General features: G+C 41.4%; 2 protein-coding genes across 3 annotated transcripts in view; both read left to right on the top strand.

The window, feature by feature from the left end:
- Positions 1 to 6,102, top strand: part of LOC137998842 (uncharacterized) — a 12,492-nt gene extending 6,390 nt beyond the window's left edge. Inside the window, exons 8-10 of the mRNA XM_068844670.1 lie at positions 614 to 946; positions 2,148 to 2,933; positions 3,477 to 6,102. Coding sequence (XP_068700771.1) covers positions 614 to 946; positions 2,148 to 2,933; positions 3,477 to 4,673 — 2,316 coding nt within the window. The 3' untranslated portion in view covers positions 4,674 to 6,102. The remainder of the gene's footprint in view (positions 1 to 613; positions 947 to 2,147; positions 2,934 to 3,476) is intronic.
- Positions 6,103 to 7,714: 1,612 nt separating this feature from the next.
- LOC137999518 (ATPase family gene 2 protein homolog A-like) overlaps positions 7,715 to 12,500 on the top strand; it is a 20,686-nt gene continuing 15,900 nt past the window's right edge. The window contains exon 1 of one of the 2 annotated variants that reach the window (XM_068845298.1): positions 7,715 to 7,997. Coding sequence is in view for 1 of the 2 variants with exons in the window: in XM_068845297.1 (XP_068701398.1) it covers positions 7,805 to 7,997 (193 nt within the window). In the remaining variant the exon portion in view is untranslated. The remainder of the gene's footprint in view (positions 7,998 to 12,500) is intronic. The other variant, XM_068845297.1, reaches the window with a different exon arrangement.

Below are 12,500 nucleotides of genomic sequence, written 5' to 3'. Positions count from 1 at the left end.
TGCCATGTTGAATTCGAAAATAAGGCCGAGCGCGGTTGTGGAATGCGGGCGTTAAAATATTTCTCCCCAGTCCTTTGAATTACGTCACCAGATCACCTGGTACGAGTACGAGATTTTTATTATAGAACAACAGTGAGCGCGCACAAACCAGCGTCATTTTGGCGGGAAAAACGTGATACCGTCGTCATTTGCAAAAATGTTGTCTTGTCAAAGCAATTCAGCAACACGGTAGCAGAGGATTTTGGCATTTTTCGATTAGCAAAAAGGCTCAGCTACCAGCAATAAGAATAACTGAGCAACCTATGCTGCTAACAAAGAGTAAGATTAATCGTCCGGGTTGGAGATTTTCTAAGTATTTTTGCTAAAAACGGGCAGTCAAATCTCGTACTCATTCTTGTCTTCGTCCCAGAATCTAAAGCTCTCTAATTAGTTTCCCAGACTAAATCTTTTCTGAATCCATGAAAGGAACTGAACTTCTTCAAGAAATTCACGTATTCTCGTTTTAATCGAATTAATACTCTTTTGTCTTAAAAATGATCTCGTTGCCGTTCTTGCTCTGTCAGCACTTTGAAAATCTCCCTTTATTAACGGTGGATCTATTTTTGTCCATCAGGTAAAGGATGAGCCACACAAAAGAACTATCTTACAGCAGGAATACTGTTCTTCAAAATACTTCACTACCTGGCTCTACATCCTTCTTGGATATAAGCTACTAGTGCTGCTGATTGGTTGTTTCATTGCCTGGGTTACACGCAAGGCCAAAGTCCACTCGCTCAATGATTCCCGTTGGGTTGGAATAAGTGTGTATAATGTAGTACTGTGTGTCATAGTAGGGATGCCGCTGTCCTTCCTAATTGACGGCAACACGAACGCTCTTGTAGCCTGTGTATCACTTTTCCTGATTCTGCCGACTACAGTTGTCCTGTGCCTGGTGTTTGTTCCAAAAGTAAGTCCAACATTGAACGCATTGTAAATATTTTTATGTGTTTCTCCAGTCGTGACAAAATAATCCCTTCACCATTTCTCGTAGTATAATGTAAATAGTTTCTTCACAATTTCTCGTAGTATTACGCTACTCTCAGTCTGCTCCATCAGTTCTCTGTATTCGCGAGTTCTACACTCTAAACTTAAAACATCAAAAATCACAGCGCAAAAGGCGATGTTTCTCGCTTCACGTGACCTCTTCCCGCCACTTATAAATTATGTTAATGCGTGCTCATAATTCAATTTCCAACATGCATAATCATTGATCAATCCGTGCGTGGCTGGGATATACGCACGAACGAATACATGAAGACGTGTGTCCAAATTCCCCGGCTGAGCACAAGCAAATAATAAGGGACGTCGTTATGCTAACAACTGCAACCATTTATTTTGTACGAAGATTTTTTCCCTCTTCCTAAAATATCTGTTTTTTTATTCGCAAGTGTTGAATGCGAATGCACCGGTTGCTCAGTTGGTTGAGCATCGGGCTGCCATGCGGGAGATTGTGATTTCGACTCCGGCCGGACCAACACTCAGGGTCTTTAAATAACTGAGGAGAAAGTGCCGCCTTTGCAATTACATCTGCAAATGGTTAGACTTTTTCAAGTCTTCTCGGATAAGGGCGATAAGCCGGATGTCCCGTCTCACAAATAACTTCCATGTTCATTAGTTCCCTGTGGGACGTTAAAGAACCCACACACTATTCGAGAAGAGTAGGGGATGAAGTTCCCTGTGTTGTGGCTGTCCTCTGTGTGTATATGGGTGGGTGGGTATAGCAGGTCCACATCAGCTGAATAGCTGCCAAAACTTCAACCTGCTTAAACAAATAAATAACAAACAAACAATACTTGAAACGAGTTTTAGTGCTTCAATTTTGTGCAAAAAGTTCTTGCGCTGTTAGCGTCAAAGCAATGGAACTCCGAGCGAAGAATGGAATTGTGAAGCGTGCGAGGAACCCACGCGTCCCTCCCTTACACGCACACATGCTGTAACGAGGATACGAAGATCGTTGTCGCACAACAACAGATCCAAATATTACGGACGGCCCGACAGAACCGTGAATATGAATTGAGAACATCCTGCATTACATGTTGTCATTTCTCTCTTATCTCTCAAATAAATAGTACACATATTGTAACATTCTAACTTCCTTTTTGTTGTAGATTACCAAGCTGAAGAGAAACGCCGAAGACTTACTCCGCAAGCGGTCCCTGTCAACTTTAAGAGGTGCCTCAACAACTAGCGCGGACACAACCAACAGTTTCCTTGAGTTTCAAACTATGCATGACTCTCATAATGTCACGAGACTTCTGGAAGAGATAGCAACGCTCAAGCAGGAAATACGAGCCCTCAAGGCCAAACACAATGAGAACAACATTCCGAAATGGTCAGTCAGGATACGAGAGCCGGATGAGATTGATGGTAACGTGGAGACGTCAGTGAATGCGAAAAGCATCGATGTTCCACCCCGCTCCCCAAGGCCTCGCCTTGGAAATCGTTCCGTCACCTGTAAGACGCAACAAGAAATGGGCTTTAAAATAAGACGTAAACGGAGAAGATCGACATCATTTTCAGGGCCTTATTTGCAGCGACAATCTCTCGATCTTGGAGCCTTGCATTCGGAATCTGGGGACCCACTGTTGGTTCTGAAATCAGAGAATAAAGAACTGCAACGAAAACTACAAGAGGCGAGGATTTCCGAGACTGGTAAACTGGCAAAGGTGATGTACGAAAACGCACAGCTTAACAAGAAAATTGTTGAGCTGAACACAAATAATGCAACGACCAATGAAACTGAGAAAGTAACACGACTGGTGAAAGAAAATGCAGAGTTGAAGAAACAGCTTGGAGAAGTAAGCATTTTAAATTCGACGGTGTGGTGTGATCTTACGCCTAATTTGCAAAGCACGCAGAGTGAAGAAAGAAAGATCTCCAAGGATCTTAGAGAGGTAAAGATTTTGTGGGTATAATCCGTTAAACTGCGGGGATTAAAGTAAATCTCACCCTATTATATGGGCCGAGTTATTCGTAAAAGTCGTATAAGCTGATCCCCGATAGAGCGCAACCGGTTTGAAACGACTCAGCCCTGGTCCATTAGCACATTGCAGGTTATGCGGCGCTAATTGGTCTTAGCATGCCATAATTTTCTAAGTTACTACGCTCCCAAAATTTTGTCCAAAAAAACAGGCGAGCAGAGGAATGAGGTGCTTATTTTTTTAACTGATACTAAATGGCAAATCGCAAGCAGGATATTTATTCCTAAGGCATAGAAAATTAAAAGTGAACGGCTGTATTTTTGTGCAAATGAATTAGATTTTTCTGGGACAAAAGTCCGAGCACTTTGAACTGAGGCCGAACCTGTGTCATTTCCGACTGCTCCTTCGCATGCATCGAGTGTGCCTGTATCACCCACTAATAAATCCACTCTTTAAATAACTTGCCCAACTCCTTTGGTATCAAGATACTGATGAAGGTTTTCTATCTTCCTATAGCTACAGCATCTGTTAAGTATCGACCTCTGCGGCAAGAGACAATGCTCCGTTAGCCCATCCTCTGTGAACCGACCCCCACCGATCGGCCGCTCACAATCTTCCAACGACTCACAGACACATTGGAGCGTAGCCAGTCCAACAGAAAAGACAACGGCAATTACCCCTCTTGCGAGAAATGAAGCAAAGAGGTTAAGTTTTGATGGTACCAGTAAGGGACAGAATTTCTGCTCCGGGCCCTCGAGAAAAGAGACGACTTTGACGAGTACAGACGTTCGGAGTGAGTGGCAGGAAAGCCGGTCAGAATCTCCGCAGAGAGAGCTCCTTGATTCTGGAAGCATAAGCCCTTCTACCGCTCGTCGCGACAACATCGATGGGTGCGAATCTGATTCCGTAGAAAGGATCAATGCAGGGTTTAGCGATGAAGACGAAACAATGGAAGATCCTTTTATTGACGATGCGGAAGACTTCAGCTGTTCAAACCGATTTACTTCAAAGGATAGTCGAATTCAGAATTCGATGTATGAAAGTGAAAGAGATTCAGAAAGACAGGACGTTGAAGAGCAATTACAAGACACTTTGAAGAGTCAGGGGATCCCAGAATGGTACAGTGAAACCTATGCATTAGAAGGCGAGGCGAACGAATCACTCACATCTATAAAGGATCCCGAAATGAAGGGCCGTAGAGGTGACGGGCAAAATGACACCCCGTTCGATGGACATTTCGGTGACTACGTGCCTAGTCTGAAAGAAGGGCCCTTAATTCTTGGTTGCAACGGCACCCAGAGGATTTACAAACCAACGCATCAGAACAGAGTTGCAAACACCAGTCAAGGCAGTTCAGCCGCTATGAAACCTCGATTTATTGTTAACACAGAAAAAGAGGCTATTCCAGATTCACTTATAATTACCAATTTTGATACTGTATTTAATGAAAATGACAATTATCGAAACTATGATAAAGAGGAAAATAAACTGACTCCAAATGCACCGAAAGTAAACCGTCTTTTTGACATGAAGGAATCGGGAAATCAAAGTGACGAAAAGTTCACAGAGGAGACACTTAGCTCAGACAGATACAACGATGTTGTTCCAAGTGGCTCCCGACGTACACAAGATATATCGGCTTACAAAAGAAAAATACACAGGAAAAAAGACAAAAATCAGAACGGAAAGATAGAGAGAACATTCTTTGTTTAATTTATCTTTGTTTTTAACTGTTCATCAACTTACAACAATTCGTTGAAGAGACTTCCAGTCACTCAGTTTGCAAGGGGTAGTGACCGTTGCGTCAGTACGCATGTTCGCAGCTGGAAAACAGAGAAGAGACCGAAAAAAGGAAACCAAAGTGCGAAAAACCTAACCCAAAATGCTGCTACAAAAATGACAATAAAAAAGAGAGAAAAACGAAGCAACGACAAAACCCATAGTGAAAAGATAAAATGTTTCAATTGAACCATTATTCCTTTATAGTGAACGTCAATGTTTATCACTGAAAGAGCGAGTGTAAATTGCCACAAATTGGCAAAAAGAGCGTGTCTTGTCGTCTGCACTATACATTGAAACAGTCTGCGATTAGACATAACTGCGGTTTCATTCAAGCTCCTTCTTTCAATCCTCGCCACTTACATCCAAGAGTGCAAATGAAAACCAAATACATCAATGATTTTGATGATTGTCATGAAGTGTCTCGTAAGGTATCGTGACAGTTAACGTCGTATTTAAAACAGTAAACACATGCCTTTGTGCTATTTTTGAGTGTGTGCTTTGTATTTGTTTACCTTTACCGTGATTTGAGGAGAGAGTTGGCGCCGGAAAACGTTGTGAAGTTTGCCGCCTGTATTTAGAAGTAAGTGATATTAAAATTGAGGATCATGCTAAAGTTAGAATCAGCTTTGGTATCGCCGTTGAGAATTTTGAGACAAAGAAAACGAGAAGAAAGTACTCAGTTCAATGTGAGGGCTTTTCATCTTGTCTAAATATTCATCAATTGAGAGCATTTTCTTTAACGAGTTTTTGAAGGGACAATAGGGAGTTTAAGATCTACGACGCGACGGCAACGAAAACGTCCCAAATTTTGCATATTTCATGAGCAAAAACGATACCTTTGCACGCTCTGCACGTGCATTTTTCATTTTTGTACATTTCTTTCTTGTTTTCGACAAATCTGCTACGTGAAATGACCAATTCTCAAGTTTTACGGAGAACGTGAACAAAAGGCAGCGAATTTGAATTTTCTGTCGTAGACTCAATACCGCACCTCCCAATTCAGTTCCTGGAAAGTTACACTAGTTTTTAGAGGTTAGAAGAGCCCACATAATGACGAAAAAGATTAATAAACCAGAACTTGCATATTTAAATGACGACTTCGTTACCGTCGCGTCGCAGATCTTAAACTCCCTAATGCCAGAGTTGAAAGACTGCAGCCCTTCTACGTGTTACATTAATCGCTTCATTTGTTTTCCCTGAGTTGTTATTTAAAATAAAGTGAGAAAAAGGAAAGAATCATAACTAGCCATCAATCGCCAATACGATTCGTATCCTCGAGAGCTCGTTCTGGAAATCTATTCAGTTTAGTCAGTGCCTTTTCACAACATGTACTTGGTTCATTTTTAAATAACTTATCTATCTCATTTACCAATGAAATACATCTATCTGTTCTTTCAAGAAATACTTTGAACTGAATGAGGTGAGACTATGTCCATGGTACCGTAGCTTTGGCTTATTGTCGGTGTAAAATAGGTTGGTCTAAAGGCCTGGGACACAATAGGCGATAAGTCGCTGCGACACGTCGCGGGACAAGTCGCCGCAAAAATTCGCCTCGTGTGACACTGTTAATTTTGTGAAAATCATTGTGTCTGCCGCAGAATTTTGTCGCTGCGATCAGGTGTACGAATTCAAACCAGTTTGCATTCGTGCGACTGATTGCAGTGACAAAATTAGCGAAAACGGCGTTGTCGCACCGTGTGTACACTTCCGGCAACAAGTCGCTGTGACAAAATAAAAAGAATCAATGAGAGAGATATGGTTAGAAAACTAGTTCACTTTCCCCCTCATACGAGATCACTACGTGTGCACCGAATACGCGTCGTGTCGCAGCGATTGGTTTGCAATTAGTAAACACGGAGCAACTTGTCGCAGAGGCCTGTCGCCGCGACTTGTCGCCTAGCGTGTCTCGGCCTTAAAACACCGGTCACTGGAATTCGACAGGTCAAGACTAGAAGTTCTTATTCCACTTATGAACAATTTAGCCGAAAGTTTTCCCTAGACCTGTAACAACATTTTTGTTCAGTTATAAGGGATAGGAGGCACTTTTGGTGTTGTTTGTTTATCTGTAGCACGGTGACATGTACACTAACCTGTGACTCGTAACCTGTGTTTTAGACCCGCCGGTGTAAAATGGAGATCAAATGCGGCTCATTGTCACCTTAGAGTATTGTTGTCACAGCTCATTTGCATCGCCCTGACAACGCTATGAAGTCTGCGTCAAACTTGAGCCATTTTTGCATAATAATCGGCTTGCTTACCCATTTTTTTCAGTTATTGTACATTTCGAGTCATATATCACCAAAACGTTCAGTTTTGCATCTGACTGAGTAAGTTGATACAAACTCGTTCCCAGGGTTTTTCCGGCAGGACATTCAAAATGGTGCATAGCACTATCCACTGGATAACTGGATTTGCTAGTGTTTATCCTCTGGGTAGTGATTTATCTCTAGCCCCAGTTGTTCAAACGATGGATAGCGCTATCTGCCGGATCAATCACTATACATTGGAAAAGTCATTGCGAAACCAATTGCGTTATCCAATGGATAGTGATTTACCCGGTGGATAGCGTTATCATCCACTTTCAACCGAGGCCAGCCAGGTGATCTGGTGACGTAATTTGGAGGACTGGGAAGAAAAATTTTAACGCCGTATCCCACAACCGCGCGCGGCCTTGTGTTGTTTCCAAACTCCCTGCAGTATTTCCATCGCCAAAACCCAACAGATCATTCCGTGTCTACCACATTTCCTGTTACTGAATCAATATTCAAGTAGACCCGACGAGAACTCACCTCGCTTCTGCCATGTTGAATTCGAAAATAAGGCCGCGCGCGGTTGTGGGATACGGCGTTAAAAATTTTCTCCCCAGTCCTCCTAGTTACGTCACCAGATCACCTGGAGGCTTCTGCCGAAATCCTAGGAACGGGGGGACTGGTACTTCGGGAGAACCATAATTAATCAGCGGGTTTGTAGCTTATCTAGTATGCGTCATATAAGTCGTATCTGTTGGTCGCGACAAGAAACTCAACTGAGCTCACACGGCAGTTCTAACCGTATAAAGGAAAATGAGCGGGAAGAAAAAGCAAGATCACTGGCAGTTGTGTGAATCATGCGGAAGACAGCTGTATTTTCGGCACCTCAGTGATCATAGGGTGTTATGTGAGGCTGATCGACTCACTGATCCCATCAACCACGCTTTCATCCATGATGGCAGCCTCCACGCTGTTGCTTTGGAGAGGAATAACAATATGATGCCAGGTAGCTTATCATACCGTCTACAGCATTTGTCACTTTTTTGGAAACTTTTGAACCAAAGTAACGGCAATTTTCCAGAGTTATGAAACAGCGGCCTTTTTTGCGGCGCAGAACTATCGGGGTGACCCACGAACTACCCAAACGGACTACCCCAAAAATACTATTTCAAGTGAGTGCTATTGGTTGTAAGCAGCTTCACAATTAGTACTAATCCTAAACATCCATTTTAAACAGCGTTGGTCAACAGTATTTAAGTATAAGCACCCATTTTAAAATGTTTAGGTTTCAATAATAATTATAAAGGAGGCCATATGGGAAAGGGTGGAGCAGCCTTCTCTCAACCGCAAAGGGGGGCTCAGTCTCAGTTTGTCCAACACATGGGACCAGGTGCTGAGGCACCTTCCTAGTCGCCGGTCACATGATCTGTCCAGGTCACATGACCTCCAGCATTAGCTGATGAAGGCCATGGTTTATGGCCGAAACATTCTATGTTTCAATACACTATTTCCAGTAAAAGATTTAATTCCTTAACAATAATTATTGTTGTAATGGCCAATTACTTCATGTAAGTGAAGTGAAACTGGTGTAACAATTATTGACAGCTAACCTTTTTTAAAATGGGTGCAAATACTTAAATACTGTTGACCAATGCTGTTTAAAATGGATGTTTAGGCTTAGCTCTAATTGTGATGCTGCTTATGACCAATAGTATTGAAATAGTATTTTTGGGGTAGTCCGTTTGGGTAGTTCATGGACCGGGGGTCAATGTTTTCCGGTCACCTGAACTACCAGGACAAACTGCGAGGGAGCGAGCTGCGAACTATGCCGAGTCATGCGAGACTCACTCTTAAGGACAGTGCCTACTATTGTTATTGGGCATACGATCTGCGCATCTCGAGATACTCAGATTTCCTATCGGTGATGCTTATTAATACATAGCCTGCGAGCAGGCTCTCTCTCTCTTCGGTGGGAGAGAAGGAAAGCCTGCACGCAGCCATTTGAATTTGGAATGCCGCCTCCTGATGTCACGCTGAGAGAGCTGTCAAAAATTATCCAATCAGCGCGCACTCGAAGTAAACATTGAAAAAAACAGAAAACAGAAAGCCACGCGTTGTGTATTTCAATTTGCTCGAGGCAGAAACTCAAAAACAAAACTGTTAAGGAATGAAGCCTTCGCCAGAAGAGCCTAACAACTATTGCTGATGCTGTAAAGCGTAGCTGAATATTCAGTACGGTAATTCGTGAAGTCCCTTCCGCGGAAAATGTGTTTCGTTCGTCAGGGAAAAATTTAGCACACAAACTTCAAACGGCGGGAATCGTAATAGAGAAATTCGTTTTCCCTGACCGCATCTGCACTGTGTGAGACTCGTCGACCACAACTGCTGCCAAATTTCAGTAAAGTGAAGTGGAGTTATCTTATTTAATTTATTTTAATGAAATACAGACATTACAACTGCTACATCACACTTTAATACTAGACAGATATTCTAATACCTACACCATTTTATTTCAAAGGTTTATCGAGTATTTGTGGTTATAGATATGTATTTTACTAATTCAATAATTTGAAAATTTGAATATTTTGTTTTCAAGTGTATCGGAGTATTGCGGAGTTACGAGGAGATCGAGCAATCATTTGTGGAGCCTCCTTTTCGGCTTAACCAAATACTTGCTAAAATCGTGTAGAGTTCTTCTATCGTTCTCTATCGTTAAATCAGCAACAGAGGCAGCCGAAATGCCCATTTTTGTCTAAATGTGATCAGAGATAATGCTTTGTCGAGGAAAGGAAACTACCACGGTGACATGAAGTCGCCCTCGTATTTTGGCCGCTACGAAAAACAGTTGGGAAATAAGACTTTTCGCGAATCCTGTGGATAACAGAGATAGAACTTCCTTCCTTCCAGTAGAGAAGCCATTGCATCGCGTTGCCCGACCTTTAATTATGTAAAGTTATGGTAAATTGCAACATTCTACAATTTTCTCAGACGCATTTCTGACCACCTCATCTCTGCGAAGCGAAGAGGCTTTCTTGTTGTCGGAGCTTGTCAATGGTGACGTCACGAGGTAATTTAATTTCAGCCAATCAGTATTTTGCGTCCAAAATTTGGACGCGACATTCAAAATACAAAGCCATGCGGGCAGGCCCTCATTCTACCCCAACCCCAGTCCCTCGGAGGGCCTGCTCGCAGGCTAATTAATACAGGGATATTTTTGCGCGGTTTAAGACTATCCTGAGAAAGTAGATCTTAGTACGTACTCTTGGTATCCAAAAAGAAAATTGGGGGTAACCATGCATTTTTGAGAGATAATTAAGCTTCAATTTGAGAAAGAACACCATACATTGCTTTCTATTTTAAAGCTTTTTACAAATATTACTCAGGAATTATCTTTGAAACATGCGTGGTTACCCCCAATTTTCTTTTTGGATTTCGATAACACTTGCTAAGATCTACATTTCCTGCATAATCACACACCGGGGCAAAAATATCTTTAATTAGTAGGCACCGTCCTTAAGTCGAAGAACCCATTCCAAATAGCGCAGATAAACAGTATTTAGGTCTAAGCATCCATTTTGAAACTGTTAGCCTCCAATAACTGTGTGGCTCGCATGTTGACTCTCATGGCTCGCATACATGCATAACACACAGAATAATAGGTAATTTTATAGTCGGCATTTTCAGTGTAAAAACCTGACTTTCTGTGTTGTACAACCTTGAAGTGCATCAGGCAGTGTGGCCCAGTAGGTTCAAGACCGGCTCTGACCACATATTGAATTTGATCCTGGTAGTCCCTGGTTTAACTTCTCAGCTGCGCTTGAAAATAGCCAACTGGTTTGCCAACAGCCAGTTAAGATTCTTAATAGACCATTTTACAGTTGTGTGCTTAGTTACCTGGGTCAACTCACTTTCATTCAAAGGCCAGGTAACTACATGTAAGCACACAACTGTAAAATGGTCTATTGTCGGTGTTGTTCTGTTCTGTTTCTGTTGCATATCCTTTGCTCAGAGATACCTTATTTACTTGTGTATAAGTCAAGCTTTTATGGCCTCAAAAGAAGCTCCAAAAATCGCCCTGGACTTATAAACAAGTCAAAGATTTAGAGCCAAGTTTGAGCTAAATAATTTATTCAAAATTAGCATATAATATTGTTGTCTTGGGAGTAACAAATGCAGTGGACAAAATACTTCAAAATGAATTAAAGCAATTCCAGTTGAAATGAAAAAGAATTTGTGCAACTCTAAAATGTTGAAGATACTCACTAACACAAATATGAAATAGACACTGGAAATTTTTGTTTAGGTAGCCATGCAATCTTCACACACAAACTGAGTACTGACAACGATACTAGCCCGCACCCTATCGTAGTATTACGCCTGCAATTAGACACACATTGGAATCTAATGGCTATGTCCCAGGAGGTTTTTTTGACAAAAGTGATTGAGCAATGTTACTTCTTGAAAAATAACATGAAGCTTGATGTTTTTGAACGATAGGATTGATAGAACCTTTTCCTTTGACTTTGAAAGTGTTGCACCAGTCAGCCATTAGAAGAGACATAATCATTGTTAGGCTAAGCTATCAGGAATTAGAAAAAATTATAATGATGACGTGTCACATTATGATTTCCCCTTGGTCTATGAAACTATCAAAACCACAGCTCGTTTCTTTATGTTCGATAAACATTTAATGTCAAAATTAATGAAAGATGCTCCATCATTACACATAAAAATACAATTTGAGCTTTTACATCTGTACCTTTTAAAAATTCAGCAATAGAACTTAGTGTAAAGATTACTTACATCATGGAGGATGTAAACAAATAATACATGCTTGTATTGTTCCTTCTAAGAATACGTATCCACTTAGGACTCAAGCATAGATTTCCACATTCTGAACAGCGCCTGGTAGTTCCCCTGACCACAAATCTGCATAAAATTATCCACTCCAACCTACACTTCCACACCATAGTTACAACAGGAAAAAGTTAAAATAGTGCTTACAACTACATTACACTATGTACTTAAAGTGCTACTGTGATCAAATTTTTATCCCTTGAGTTTTTTGGTTTATCGCATAGAGTACCATAAAACATTAAAAATGCTGTTTACCGTTTGGAAATATCTGCATTGGTTCCGGAGATATTTAAGTTTGAAAAATGTGTTAAATATGCAAATGAGAAGGCTGATGACGTCATTCACCCAACCCAATAGAACATCAAGAATATAAATAGAGCTATCTCGGTCAATTTGCAACAGAGACCATTGAAACTTGTTGAGCTAATAGTTCTGAAGGCAACACACCTATGACTGTAAAGAAATTGGTTCCCATGGCAACTCACTCTTTTCCAGTCCCCTCCAACCTGATTTCAATATTTTGGTGATCTCAGGCTAGAAATACATTTACCAAGGCCACAAACATGACCTAACATCTTGATATGCTGGCAGGATCATGCAGATGAGGCACCATTTGCAAATATCAAAACAGAACGCCAAAGGTGGTCTGCAA

Source organism: Montipora foliosa, chromosome 4 (assembly GCF_036669935.1).
Source record: "Montipora foliosa isolate CH-2021 chromosome 4, ASM3666993v2, whole genome shotgun sequence".
In the NCBI taxonomy this organism is placed as follows: Eukaryota; Metazoa; Cnidaria; class Anthozoa; order Scleractinia; family Acroporidae; genus Montipora; species Montipora foliosa.
This window is presented reverse-complemented; position numbering and strand designations above follow the sequence as displayed.